At 44.6% G+C, this 15799-nt stretch overlaps 1 protein-coding gene across 2 annotated transcripts in view; it reads left to right on the top strand.

Moving 5' to 3' along the window:
* Positions 1-15799, top strand: part of LOC144936478 (SH3 and multiple ankyrin repeat domains protein 2-like) — a 672911-nt gene that overhangs the window by 291293 nt on the left and 365819 nt on the right. For both annotated transcript variants that reach the window (XM_078863558.1, XM_078863557.1), the window contains one exon: positions 8737-8904. In XM_078863558.1, coding sequence (XP_078719684.1) covers positions 8737-8904 — 168 coding nt within the window. The remainder of the gene's footprint in view (positions 1-8736; positions 8905-15799) is intronic.

Below are 15799 nucleotides of genomic sequence, written 5' to 3'. Positions count from 1 at the left end.
ATTATCTTCCTCTCAGTAACATGCGTTTGTAAGTGTGATGCTTAACCCCTTCCCTTTCCGAGGCGATAGCAAGTTGCAGGGTGGGGTCCCGTCCACCGCTGAATCTCGGAATGCACAAGCGGTTATTGTTAACTTTATTTAGAGAGGCATAGCGCCGTTGTTTTTAAAGACATTGTTCTCACCGCAGAGAACTGTAGCGACACAACCGCACTCTACGATAGCTGGTGCCAAACTGTGCCACACGCCCTCCCGCATGGCCTTGTGGGAGCCTTGTTGCCGATAAAGTTATTTTAGTTTAAGTACACGTACGTCATCAGAATGGGAAAGGGTTGATTGAAGGATGGAGTGGTGTGATGTGGCGATTCGGTAACATTAGAGACCTACCAGCAATTCTCCTCCTCTGTCGATGTGAAAACACCTCATCGGGTAATTGTGGCCCAGCGTTAGGACCACAATCACCTGATGAGTCTGTATTTAGCTCATCTAGCCCCGCCTCCGCTGATGGATAACTGACACTCATTTATGCAGCCCACAGAGCCTCTCGGTGTTGTTCCTGGTGTCATGCCCTAACATGTATTTGCCACTTTCGGTTAAACATCATGCACCCTTCACAGTAACATGCCGAGATCACCTTAAACTGAAAGAAAATAACCTCGTGTGAAGCGTACAGAGGTGCGTTGCACGTTAATTTGTTTGTGCTGCAATTCACCACGACTCCACGAGCATGTCTACTCTTGAATAGGCTCGCAAGCATTGACTTTACGTGTTTCGGGTGGAAGCTCGAAACTGAGCACCACTGTGGCAAGATGCTAGCTACCTCGCCTGGTATACGGGAGTTCATGGGTTTGATCCAGACCCTAAAACCTGTATATTTGGAGTTTGCATGTTCTCCCCGTGGTGGTTGCGTGGACATTTCTCCAGGTCCTCCGATTTTCCCCTCCACATTTAGAATCAACGTGCATTTATTTGGCTGCAGTACATTTACACGTGATAAGCCACTTCGTTTAGCTATCCTTTGTAATAGACACGTCACTTCTGAAAAGGGAGCTATATAGCTCAGTGAGCCTTAACTGATAAAATACAATTTTTATTTTTATTTTAGTGTATGATTAAATGGGCAAGGCTCTAGGCCCGAGTATTGTAGACAATCCTGCAAGCTTAATGTCGGGAGTGTTCAGGCCAAAGCATGCACAATGAGTCGTATAAACTTGCACTGCATCAAGCAAAGTTTACGTATGAGCAGCCCTGCTCGGGAGCTATGCCTTCTGCAATAGTTCGACAAAGCCTGATTTTCTGAGCTGGAACACCATGGCCTACTCTTGCAAATACCATCATGGAATCTTTACCATCCACTGTGAAGCACATGGCACGTGTGTGTTTTGCAGTTAAATATACCCGCAGTATTTATTGGTATTTGATAATATATTTGTAATGTGAGTAACTCGGTAATGTTCCTGGTCCAAGTCGCTCTCTCTGTCCAATCCCTAACAAACAGCATCCCCTCACTCTGCATTGCGTGATCACTCAATGTAAACTACACCACAAGGCTCTAGATTAATTGGCATCAATGGTGCTTCAGTGGGTTGTGAACAAGAGGGCTAACATCTGAATGCATCAGCAGCCTGCAACTTCCTTGGACTTTATTCGTGGATTTTTAAAAAAAGTTACTCCTTCTGAGGACCATACAATCAACCTTTATTTCACACGTGTAGTGTGCTAATTCACAGACGCTAGTAGGAGGTACTCTAGCTCTTTTATTTTTCGATTTAAAGCTTTCGTGACTGCAGGGATTCATCTTATTGGTTCTTTCGGTAAAGTCACGTAGAATGGAATTATAAAATAATAAAAGTAAAACATAATAATATTATTCTCACGACGTGTCGGCCACAACGCAAGCAGCCGTCCTCATGTGAAGAACAGACTATAGTCTCTCCAAGCCTGGGGCGTGTCATTCAGACACTGTCTTCTCGACAGACCTGTTCTCCACCTGAGGACGGCTGCTTGCATTGTTGCTTGACGAGGGCGAAGATCACAACGACGGCGCAACGAGTTCCACTCCAGATCGCAGCAGCCCCAGACTGTGAGTCGGAGCTCAACTTATACCCTGCCCAACGTGGCCAGGCTCCGCCCTCGGCCCCGCACCCCTCTGGATCCCCCAGATGGCTCCGTGCCTTGCCCACAGGTGCAAATGGTAGAACGGGCTGCTACCCCTAATTCTATTGTCTACCAATCTCCCAGCGGCACACGCTCCAGTGACTCATCAATGTCACTACACATGCATAGAATTGTCAGGAAAATTAATCTATATATATAAAATCGCAAATCTGTCTGTCTGTGTGTGTGTCTGTGTGTCGCCGGACCATACGCAGTTTCATTGGACGAAATGTGAGGGATTTGCGAGACACGATTGGTCCGTTTGGTTTTCCTAGCGCTGCGATTGGCCCGTTGGCCGACCGGCGCGGCCCACGGCGGTTGCCCCTGGCAACGGCAAGCGACGCCTTCGCTGCGGGGTGGACGCCATTTTGAATTCCCGTAAAAAATATGCGCACGCATTAACACGTGACTCTGAGGTAAATTCATCAAAGTTTCACGTCCTCTTCACTCCCCCCCCACCCCAATGTGTGCAATTACTATTATAGGGTCGGTAGATAAAAAAATTATAGCGATTAGACAGTATTATTGTAGCGCGGGGGGGGGGGGGGGGGGGTAACGGCCCCAGTACCCAGCCTCAGCTGGGTAGGCAATCTAGGCGAGACCGGAGGCTCTGCACGGTACTAGGCCTCGACACCCCACCCGTGTCAAGCGACGACTTTGTGGTATAAACTCGATATACCCGGCGTTGCCCGGGGGGAAAATACATTTAAAATCTTCTGAAAACTTTAAAACATTACATACCAATGAAAATACAACTGTGTAATTACTTTTAAACCCGACGCGCCAAGAATCGATTCTCTGAATAGCACAAAGGAATCGAAGGTTGTAGATTCCTTTAGATTCGGACGATTCCCGTTTACTATAAGTTGTTTAAAGTCGATATAAACTGCTACGAACGGGAAATATCAGGCGTTGACCGGGGCAAAAATGTAATTAAAAACTCCTGAAAACATTAAAACATAACATACCAATGAAAATGAAACTCTATCATTCAAAATGTAAACCCCCAACATGCCAGGAATCGATTCTTTGAATCGCACAAAGGACTAATCGAAGGTTGTAAATTACTTTAGGATCGCGCTTCCTGTTTAATATAAGTTGGTTATAGAGTTTATATAAACTGCTACGAATGGGAAATATCCGGCGTTGACTGGGGCAAAAATATAATGGTGAGGGCGGTTGTGAGTGGCGATTGTGAGTGGTGATTAGTGAGTGGTGAAGGGAGGTTGAGTGGTGAGGGTGAGTGGTGAGGGTGAGTGTTGAGGGTGAGTGGTGAGTGGTGATTGGTGAGGGTGTGATTGGTGAGGATGAGTGGTGAGGGAGAGTGGTGAGGGAGAGTGGTGAGGGTGAATGGTGAGTGGTGAGGGTGAGTGTTGAGGGTGAGTGGTGAGTGGTGATTGGTGAGGGTGTGATTGGTGAGGATGAGTGGTGAGGGAGAGTGGTGAGGGAGAGTGGTGAGGGTGAATGGTGAGGGTGAGTGGTGAGGGTGAGTGTTGAGGGTGAGTGGTGATTGGTGAGGGTGTGATTGGTGAGGATGAGTGGTGAGGGAGAGTGGTGAGGGAGACTGGTGAGGGTGTGATTGGTGAGGATGAGCGGTGAGGGAGAGTGGTGAGGGTGAATGGTGAGGGTGAGTGGTGAGTGGTGAGGGTGAGTGTTGAGGGTGAGTGGTGATTGGTGAGGGTGTGATTGGTGAGGATGAGTGGTGAGGGAGAGTGGTGAGGGAGAGTGGTGAGGGTGAATGGTGAGGGTGAGTGGTGAGTGGTGAGGGTGTGTATATATGTAAGGTTATTAAGAAATATATTTTTCACCCGGGCAACGCCGGGTACTTCTGCTAGTTCTTAATATAAGCAGAGAGGACAACATAATCATTTGGACGTGTTGGCGGTACACCGGTCCTCATAAGACGGTTCTAAAAGAAAGTTTTGAACTGACATTCGTCTTCCGACTGCTTCGACATCACGAGAACTGCTTTTGAGATACCACCCCATAAGATTTTCTGACCGGCGTTTGCAAATTGTGGGAAAATAAACAATGATTATGAAAAGATTGATTTTATTATACCACGCACCGGCGTACCGTCAGTACGTTCATTTACAGATGTTCAATGCCAGAAACAAAAGGTTTTGTACGGACCGTCTTGCACAAGGCACAGTTATAGCATGTGGGAAGAGGAAGCTATTTTTGACACAAGTGTATTGTCAACATAATGACGTCACACATTACAACGTTCAGATGTAAAGCAATGCGCAAATGCTTTACTTCTCTAATGTTACCACTGCCCAGCGTTTACAAACGTGGTAAACTGTGCTTGGAGACCTGCCCTAGTTAAGTTTCCCCCCATCCCCCATCCAGATTTAGTAAATATTCCTTCCACTGGGACCCCCCCCATCTGCCATTTTATGGTCGGGGCCAAGCGAGAAACGTGGCCTACCTGAATGCCTACGCAGTGGAATGTTGTGCCCTAAAAACTGAGCTCATCACATGCCTTGCTGGCAGTAAACCGTGAACATTGGGGATGGCTTTCACATCTATTGTTTGTTCTTGTAACTGGCAGACCCGCACATACTGGACATCTGTCAAAAAGAGCTTCATAGCTCTTCAGATTCCTCCTGCAGTCGAAATAAAGACTGATTCTGATTATCAATTGAAAGCCCTGAGACACTATGCGATCTCTTTTACCAGTGGCAAAATATAATGGTAGGTTTTTACCCTTTTAACTGGTACAAAACTGACACCTTTATTCAAGGCATCATGTTTGCAATGACCACAACACAAGTAGTCAATAAAGCAAACAAAAAGAAGCAACTCTGATAAGGATAATAATATGCACTGTCCTTGAAGTTGATTGGCCCACACCCGAGACGGCTTTCTTTAGAGCCTAGTCCCCATTGGTGTAGGGCCAGATGACACCAGAAGGCGTACAACTCAAAAACAGTGCAATATCAGAGTATTGAGAGTTCGGGGTAAACATTTACACTATGCGATCTCTTTTACCAGTGGCAAAATATAATGGTAGGTTTTTACCCTTTTAACTGGTACAAAACTGACACCTTTATTCAAGGCATCATGTTTGCAATGACCACAACACAAGTAGTCAATAAAGCAAACAAAAAGAAGCAACTCTGTTAAGGATAATAATATGCACTGTCCTTGAAGTTGATTGGCCCACACCCGAGACGGCTTTCTTTAGAGCCTAGTCCCCATTGGTGTAGGGCCAGATGACACCAGAAGGCGTACAACTCAAAAACAGTGCAATATCAGAGTATTGAGAGTTCGGGGTAAACATTTACACTATGCGATCTCTTTTACCAGTGGCAAAATATAATGGTAGGTTTTTACCCTTTTAACTGGTACAAAACTGACACCTTTATTCAAGGCATCATGTTTGCAATGACCACAACACAAGTAGTCAATAAAGCAAACAAAAAGAAGCAACTCTGATAAGGATAATAATATGCACTGTCCTTGAAGTTGATTGGCCCACACCCGAGACGGCTTTCTTTAGAGCCTAGTCCCCATTGGTGTAGGGCCAGATGACACCAGAAGGCGTACAACTCAAAAACAGTGCAATATCAGAGTATTGAGAGTTCGGGGTAAACATTTACACTATGCGATCTCTTTTACCAGTGGCAAAATATAATGGTAGGTTTTTACCCTTTTAACTGGTACAAAACTGACACCTTTATTCAAGGCATCATGTTTGCAATGACCACAACACAAGTAGTCAATAAAGCAAACAAAAAGAAGCAACTCTGATAAGGATAATAATATGCACTGTCAACTTCAAGGACAGTGCATATTATTATCCTTATCAGAGTTGCTTCTTTTTGTTTGCTTTATTGACTACTTGTGTTGTGGTCATTGCAAACATGATGCCTTGAATAAAGGTGTCAGTTTTGTACCAGTTAAAAGGGTAAAAACCTACCATTATATTTTGCCACTGGTAAAAGAGATCGCATAGTGTAAATGTTTACCCCGAACTCTCAATACTCTGATATTGCACTGTTTTTGAGTTGTACGCCTTCTGGTGTCATCTGGCCCTACACCAATGGGGACTAGGCTCTAAAGAAAGCCGTCTCGGGTGTGGGCCAATCAACTTCAAGGACAGTGCATATTATTATCCTTATCAGAGTTGCTTCTTTTTGTTTGCTTTATTGACTACTTGTGTTGTGGTCATTGCAAACATGATGCCTTGAATAAAGGTGTCAGTTTTGTACCAGTTAAAAGGGTAAAAACCTACCATTAGCCCTGAGACAGTCGTGGAAATGTATCAATCCCATGGACAACCATGATTGACTTTACCGCAGAAACACATTTCTGCGGAGGGAGCTGGTAGGAACGTTGGGTTGCTCGGTCAATGGCCAGGGTCAACGGCGGAGTGGTGTATTCCGCAAATATGCCCGACTGTGAGGGCGGGCACAAGCCGGCGTGAGTAGGTTAATCGTTGAGTTTTATAAGGGCACCACGGGGTGACCAGCCCCTCCCCACCCAGCCCCACCCAGCCCCACCCTCTCCACCTAGCCCCTCCCCACCCTCCCCACCCAGCCCCTCCCCAACCAGCCCCTCCCCACCCTCCCCTCTCCACCCAGCCCCACCCCTCCCATGTTTGGATGCACGACGGACGGACGGATACAATAATCCCCTGTGGGCTGGTGTAACCAGAAGGTTCCTACCAGTATTATACTCATCTGTGTTGACGCGGGTGGGATGATATGCACAATCTGCACAGCAATGAGATTGGAACTTAACACTTTACCATCGTGAGTAAAATGCTGTGAATGAAAACCCATCACCATCTGGTAAGTTACTTACCTCATTTAAACTGATAATAATATACAGCCTTGTCTAAATACACCGTCGAATGCCTCCCTATGCTGTGTCAGTCTTGGGGTTAAAATTGATATCCAGACTTTTCCACAAGATTATTTCTGAGAGATGTTTTGGCCAACCCACTGAATATTTATTTTAAGTCAAGGAACATTTTAATTGGGACCAAAAAAAAATGTATCCACACAAAATAAAAGTGATTTTTTTTTAATTGGCCTGTGGCCTTCCGAGACTAATATTTCCCTGTAAACATAGTAAAGCATGCAAACTCTGGAGCCGTTTTGATCTCATGGGTCTTATCACCAAACAACTGTTGCTGGGTTGTCAGAGGTTACAGCAAGGGAGCATACCGCGAGATTTCTGGGTCCCTCTCGGCAGAAAAATAAACGTGTTAGCGAAGGTAACTCATTGTGCACAGAGGTGGAGAGTAATGGTCCATGAATATACAGCGAGGTTTACATGAAATGACAGCATATGTATTAAACATAAATACCTCTAAGTATTTTTTTAATGAGAATCTTACGAGCATCATGGAAGAGACTTCGCATCCATAGGAATGTGAAAAGCCCCTGTCTTGGCGTCTACAGGTGTCTCTTGGCATGTCACAAATCCACTCCCTCCTCCATGCTCCCCCCACCACCGCACCCTTGACTCCCGACAACAGATTCAACTGATTTTCAGGACTAGGGGATCACAATTCTATATCGAGAATTGATTCTTGTAACTTTTGTGTACGTATTGTTTCAAACATTAGTGTGATGCGACATTGGCATAATATTTCCATATAATGTGCACGAGAGGTAAACAACTGATGTTAATTGCAGACTTTGAAGTGTGTAGTGTGAGAGTGAGGATAGATTTGAATCCACGAACAGATGCATGGTTCCCTGCCTACTCTCTTTAACCGGCAGACAGGAGGTGTTTGTCTATCAAAAAGAGCTGGGGTGATACCTTATAAAATCGATCAACCGGCTAAAAATTATAATCGACACACTTTTTTGTGGACGATTGCTCGGGTCGCTTTAAAAAATGTTGGCCTCCCCCACGTTCCAGTCGCCCTGAAGGCAGGAAACTATCTGTAAGCCACACCAAGTGTGATATGGATGATGATGATGCCGATGATGTCATCAAGCTGTGTCCCACACTTTTTTTCGAGCAGCACACTTGGGAACAGAGGTGAGACTTTTCTTCCCGACTCTTTAAATGCTCTTTGGTTCTTTTGGTAAAGTCATGTAGGAAGAAAATGTATTAATAGAATACGACGTTTCGATTGCAACACAAGCAGTCGTCATCAGGTAGAACTAAATTTGAGAGAGAGACAACCCACAGACACGGAGACACACAGACAGACACACAAGCAGAGAGAGACAACACAGAGACACACAGAGAGAGACGCGCAACATAGTGGCTGTGGTTTGTCTCTCTCTCAAATTTGGTTCTTCCTGATGACGGTTGCTTGTGTTGCAATCGAAACGTCGTATTCTATTATTTAATTTATTTTCTTTCTACATGACTTTACCGAAAGAACCAAAGAGTAATTCCTGCAGTCACGAAAGCTTCAAATCTTTTAATGCTGTCCAATAAAGTGGAGTAATTGAACCGATAATCGGTAGAGTAATCAGATACTCAAATAATCACATATCTCAGAACCAGTCGCATGCAACGTTTACATATCCTCGTGATCCACCGAACGTGCCTCATGGCACCGCAGTCTTGTGCCGCCACGCCGTTGGTTAAATGCCCGTTTTTGCTCAGACACTGCTGGACCTGGGAGCGTCGGCCGACTACAAGGACAACCGCGGGCTGACGCCGCTGTACCACACGGCCGTGGTGGGGGGCGACCCACGCTGCTGCGAGCTGCTGCTGCAGGACCACGCCACGATCGGCTGCGAGGATGAGAATGGCTGGCACGAGATCCACCAGGTACCGCCAGGCCACTGGTTACAGCTGCCGAGCAAGGGCCCGCACTGTTCCCTATCTCTCTTTCTCTTTGTGCCATATCCTTTCTGGCCTTCCATTTGCCTTTGTCCATTATATTACTCACGAACCTTGGATTTGATACTGTCGGTTGCATCTAAATGTTCAAATTGCTTCCGTAACTTAATTCGCTGTCTTACCTGGCTTCTTGTACCGAGCATTTTCCCAGGCAAAACATTACATTGTCTTTTGTTGTTTTCAATCTAGCTTGCCTTTCTCTATTACTCTATATTTTCTTTTGGTACCTGTTATCCGTAATACATCTATGTCACTTATCTTGTCTGTTCATTATATTTTTTAAAGTCCTTTAAAAAAAAAAAGCACATTTCTTTTAAGGTTTTAAAAAGATGAGAGTTCACACATTTCTTCAATTCTTACGAGAAATTGGGAAAAGAGACAAATTGGGAGGAGGGAATTCCAAAGAGGAGTGGTGCGAGGAATGAAGCGGAAAAATAAGTGTTTAATGTCCGGGCTGTAGAAGTTGCGACCTTTGATTTGAAGTGGCCTGCAAGATATATATTATATATATGTGTATACAGTAGCACTATGAAAAAGGAACTATACGTGACTTATGGCTGCCATCCCACTTCACTGTGATTTCCTGTGACTCCGCGTGAAAAGAGTGTGCATAACATAGTCTACGGCGTTTTGAGATGCAATGTGCATGAACGACACTACAGAAAAATTCGTATTAATGTTAACTTGATCGTAAAAGCCATAGCATCACAATATATGTGTTGCTACCAGCCGTGTGTTTGAAATGAAAATAGTTCAGTTTGTTTTAACTTTGATTTTAGCGTTACAATTCGTATAATTTTCACATTTTAAACCTACAACTGAAATGATTGATAACAACGGGGAGTTTGGCATCAGGCAAGGGTAGCGATGTAAGAGTTTGCACTTATCGTCGCACGTTCGACTTGCCGAGCCAGGAAACTGCCACTGCGTCAGCGACATGGGAGGCAGGGCCCTGGGTCTCCCATCGAGTGTGGTCAGGAGCCACTTGCCGACAGTGTGCGGCACAGCCTGTGACTGATCCACAACCACAGAGTGGATTGTGATCACGTTGTATGTACGCATGTATGTTGAACTTATTCTGCACCGTACGTAGCCAACCGTGCTAATCCGAGGTGCGGGGCAAGGACAACAAACTAAAGACAAAAAGCAGTTCTAAAGATATTAGTTTTCAATCTATGATGAGTTTTCAATCATGTTGGCCCCAGGTGTGGGGAGGGAGATTGCAGCCGGTCCGGCCAACCTCCCTCCCTCCCCACACCGGAATCTGTTCAGCAGAACACATGACCGGTGCGGCAGCAAAGGGAAGAAATGGCTACTACAGTGACCTGGGTATGGAGCAGCAATAGCTCGCACATGCACTCACACTCACGCACTGTTTAATCACAGCGGGATTCCTGTAATATAATTACTTTGTGAACACTCATCAACCGGGCCGATAACATCTTAATATATAGAGGATTGCAGAGCTTGGGCAATTGTTGGTGCCTACTCATTACGGTGGCTGCCTTCCCACTTGTCTACGAGAGTGAGCGAACACTGTGTTCGGTACAAATTGCATTTTTTACTTTTAATTATGCTTTTGAGACAAGGGTTGGTAAGTCACGTAGATTTGTGAGACTCCATAACCCACCGAGCTCCCCAGGTGGCAGGAGATGGCAGTAGAAAAAGTGGATTCATAACAACCATCAGTCTGGATGTGTGCATCCGATCTCTGTTCGCATGGTGTGAATTTCTCAATAACTTCCCCGGTTATTACCCCCACTTGCAAAACAATAATTGACAAAGATAAATTGGCCATAAATGCAAATAATACAGGACACCTTTGCAACATGTATACGACTCCCTGATTTATCTGGTTAAGTAAATTACATTATTTTTGTTTAATCAAATTACTTAGTTCAAATATCTATTGCAATCATCGCCGCCTACCGCAAAACACTTGGCACGGTACTCCAAAAAAAACACAGTCAAGGGAGTTCCAGACCATGAGGGCAACTACACAAATTCTCCTCCAGTATTGATGTCGTGCAAACTCCGTACAGAAAGGATGTTCTTATCATGAACGCTTTTTGAAAGGTACATACAGTACTTACAGTATATCTGCACACAGATATAATAACAATGAGCTTAATGCTTAAAGACAATACGTATTTACACATTTAGCTCTACAGGCCACTGGGGAAAATAGCTACTAGTGAGCACGTTATTAAGGCTCGCACAGTGATGTAATTATTAGGCATGTAATGGTAATAATCACCCAGAAATATCTGTCCGTCCCGCGCGTGACGTCACTCCAAATGATGCCCACCCCCCCCCCCGCAAAACGTCACACCACATGAAGCCCACCCCCCTCATTAATATTCATGAGTGAGTGGATTTTTACACTAACGCCGAGGAAGTCGAGCTGAATTAAATAATTTATTAAGCAAAGTTGCTTCAAAGATGACGTTTCTTTACAGAAAGTGACAGTAAAAAATAAATCTACACAGCACAGTGCTACATCCGTGCGTGACGTCACTGCAAAAGAGCCCCCCCCCCTTCATTAATATTCATACTCGCGTGGAAATTTACACTAACGCACAAGAAGGTCGCGCACTCCACATGCCGCACCCCTCCTCCCATTAATAATCATGAGCGGGTGACGTCACTCCACATGCCGCACCCCTCCCCAATAACCATTAGCGGGTGACGTCACTCCACATGAGCTGAACAATTTTGCTATTGAATATTTCAGATTTACTGCAATATACACCCGTCCTTGGACGGGCAAAAAAGCTAGCGTAATGATAAAACACAATAGTACAAATTAAATAGCATTTCACAATGCATGCATCTCAAGCTGCTGTACGCACACACAATGGTCTAATTTATTTTAAAGAAAGAAGCAGTCGGTCATGGCAAAGAGTCGACAGCTCGGATTGCTGGGGAGTTCAAGGTTGCAGACTCCGGAGAATGAGCGACCTTCCACTAATCGAGGGGTTGAATGGGGGGCGGCTTTTGCCGTGTTGCGCCCTGTCTGTGGAGCGCCTTTGCCAGGCGCTGTTCACGATTCGGCGGGCCGATGGCGGCGGTGTGGGGTTCAACCCTGCCTCGAGAAGCTTCGATTCTCTATGGTTTTTTTTTTACGTGCATTTATTCATTTTGAAACAAGAGCCCCGGTACTACAGAGCGCGAGCGATGGAAAAGGGAAAGGGGGGTACAGAAATTCTGCAGACAAATATAGCCCCGAGGCCCTGTGCTCACGGCGCAGGTGAAAGTGAGAGAGAGGTGTGCTGGATACCCCACGGACATAGAGACAATGACGGACTGGGAGCATGGATTCTTTTGGTTTAATGGGAAGGCAAGGCAAAGGGAGATTCTCTCTTCCTTTGAGTTCTCCCAATTAGCTCCGATTACTTGTTTAGCTATTCCTCCCATTGGGCTACGATTTATTTGGGTTATTCTTTTTTTTTAGATGCACGCCACTTTTGAGTTACCTTGCAGAAGGCGCTTTATAAATATCATGTATTTTATTATCGTTGTCAACGCGAGGTCTCGGTTTGCCGAAGCAGATTTTGTGTTGTGCGGTGGGGAGGGGGTGGTGTTCGAAATCGATTGAAGTGAGAGATAGCCAGGGGGAGCGTCCACGTAGGATCGTGAAGAGGGGTGAGTGTGATGTCGAATTTGATCTGGGTCTGGATTGGGAGCCAGCGGAGGAATTGGAGTCTTGGGTGAATGGGTCAGGATGAGGCATGTGGGTGAAAAGTCTGGCAAGCAGCATCGTTGGTCGCCTAAAGCTTCTGGTGAGGTCACATGCCAGTTGGGTTGTGGACTCAATAAACACAAATATTCCCTTGTGAGAAGTCAAGATGGGTTCACTTTAGATTAACTCAACCTGACCGTAGAAATGGTGAATCATCATCTGGTACCACCTCGGGACTGTAAAGAGAAGATGAGCCTGGTTGGGAAAAGCCACTTTAGACTTTTCTTTTAACTCAGATGCAAGGTGCATAACGAGACGTAATGTGCACCTCAATGGATTTGCAGTGGGATAAATAAAGGACGTTGATACCCTTGTATGTAAATGTAACCAATACTGCATAAGGGCAGCAGGGATTGTAAGATAAACGGTGAAGATTTCCCAATAGATAACAGAGGGGGGGGGCAGATATATGCGCATAGGACATTCCATGGAAATTTTGACATTATCAGGATCGTCTGCAGCTCACGGCAGACCGCCCACTCAGCCCACCTACTCGCCAATTAAGGCATTTTCGACACGCTCAGCAAAGGCTCGTTCAGCTTTTAATGCCGGTACATTGAAGCAAAAAAATATATACAAAGGGGGCAATTTATAAAAATATAATGGAATGTGATGATAGCAGGAAGATACTCCCGTGTGTGTGTGTGGGGGGGGGGGGGAATTTGATGTTTCGGTAAATGATTTAGGACAGCTACGCGTGGTTTCGTGGAGCACCATACAACGTTAACATCCATATCTAATGTACCTAATGTAGTGGTGGAGAAATGGTGAGGGCAGGGCAACATGAACCCGGGGAGTTTGATTCCCAGCTATGGCTGACGTCAGTGACGAGTGATATCTGTACCGGTTATGAGTAACCCCCTTCAACGACCTTTGCTGACCATCATGGTGAGGTATAGTCATACAACCCCATTGGCTTACATGGCATGGGGGAGGCTTCTTCCAATAGTAGATTGAGAAAGGACTGTTATATTAAATACTCACACATATATAGACAATTGCGACTAGAAGGGCTGCAATTATAAAAAAAATGTTTTACCACAAATGAATTCAAGTCTATGCTTATGATGAGAAAAGTCTGAAAACCAAAGTGATCCAATTAAGGCCCCCAAAATTATAGCCCAGTGGTTGATTGCTTTTACTCAAAGGGTAGGGTCAGCCGAGAGTCGGGAATCGCTTAAAATGCTCTGATAAACACTTACAAATATTAATTCCAAATCATTGGTGAGCCGAGTGATTTGTCTCCCATAGATCTCTGTAGCTACGATTATACACAATCGTTTTGTATTGATGTGGAATTCAAAATAAGTTGTACGGCTCTCAGGAATATTTATTTTTTACTCAATCAGCATCATGCTAACTTTTTTTTGTGTGCCTCAGTAAAAAAATGCAAATCGAACAAATAAGAATCAGACTTTAAACACCGGGGGCAAATTTTATTCGTCTGTCTGGTGGAATTTTTTTTAATCTTCCCATAAAGCAATGTGGCAGCAGCATCCTATTATTTTACTGTTAATTGAAACGACTTTATATTGAACTACTTCTTGATTCCTGAAGGATTTGTAACTCAATAGCTACTAATAGGTAACTAGCATTCATATATCAATAAAAAAACGTCATCGGAATGTTTTGAAAAGTTTTGAAATGTGATTCTTATCAGGCCCCGTAGTGTAAAGTGCAGTTGCCCCAACTCTTATCCACCAAGAAGGACCATTGACCAAAACGTCGTCCTTTGTTGAATTTTCCTTTTAAGGCCACGTTTTTGTAGACGAATATGTTGAGTATTTTTTTTTTACAAGGGCAGATCAAGTTTTAATATCCAGTCAGGAGCATCAGTGGATGTGGAATCTTTTTTTAAATCTTTCGTCATCTGCCGCGGAAGAGAAAATAAATAAAAGTGGAAGTAAATAACGGTAACTGCGAGTGATAAGTATATTCTTCCCTCTTATTACTTTCATTCTCTGGACGAAGTGCAAATGTTAATGTTTGTCCTGAGGATCCCAAGCGACATTGGATGAGTTAATGAACCCCCCCCCCACCTGCCTGGCTCGGGCTCTCCGTATTCACCGCAGGGACGAGATCTGGCCAACGTGAATCTCGCCCACGCAGCTCCCCATCCTCGAATGCAAATTGCAAGCAGCTCCCCAGTCTGGTGTCATCATCACACTCTTAACCCCTTTAATTTAAATAGTAATAAAATAAAACACTTTGGCTGCCGCTGTAACAGGCGAGGATTTCCGAGGGCTGGATGATGAGGAGAAGGAGGAGAATGCTTGCGCATTGGACCTGAAATGTCACCTTAACATTTGCGCGCAATCAGCCCCTTGATGGGCCTAAGTAGTCATTAAAGGGCTATCAAGCCCACATTCAGGCTTCAGCAAAACTTCAGCACGTTCACCATGCAAGCCTTTGTTACGCTCGTACGTGTGGGTTATTCAGCAGTGAATGTGTTTTCATTAACGACGTGTTTTAATTTTGAAAAGTGCAATTGGCAGGATTTCAAGAGGGACACCTTATTACTGACGACACTGCATCTATTAATGCTTACTGCACCTGCTACTGCAATACTATTTTGACTAATGAAGCATGAAGAGATGCCACCGAATAATCTAACTTTAAACTACAGAAAGCCTATCATTGAAAACAACAGTCAAAGTGTCGCTCTACTCGATCAAGTGGGCATGGGAAGTGCGGACACACGTTAGTCACCCTAAGACAATGGTGGGAATTCCACCTTTGTATTCCATGGCCCACTCACAGCACAGCCACTATTGACTGCCCACAAAATAGTACTCTTTTTTTTATTGACCACGGAAGAATGATAATAGTCTAAGCTGACCTCCAACTAGGAATTTAACTCATGACCTTAAGATTGCAATTACAACTTTGTGCCATGGTGCCAACCAGCCAGATACACATTTGCATGCAGCGTCTGTGTTTACGTTGAGAGAGAGAAAAATATGAACGCGTGGATTAGAGGTCAAGTAGACAATTCAAACTGTTAACGAACGTGAGTGGGCGTGGGCAGGACATGTGATGATGGCCGATGGTCAAGAATAGTGATGAAGTTGTAAGGAACAT

The sequence above is a fragment of the Lampetra fluviatilis genome, chromosome 16 (assembly GCF_964198595.1).
Source record: "Lampetra fluviatilis chromosome 16, kcLamFluv1.1, whole genome shotgun sequence".
Lineage (NCBI taxonomy): Eukaryota > Metazoa > Chordata > Hyperoartia > Petromyzontiformes > Petromyzontidae > Lampetra > Lampetra fluviatilis.
Note: the sequence above shows the minus strand (reverse complement) of the source record. Positions and strands in the feature narration are given on the sequence as shown.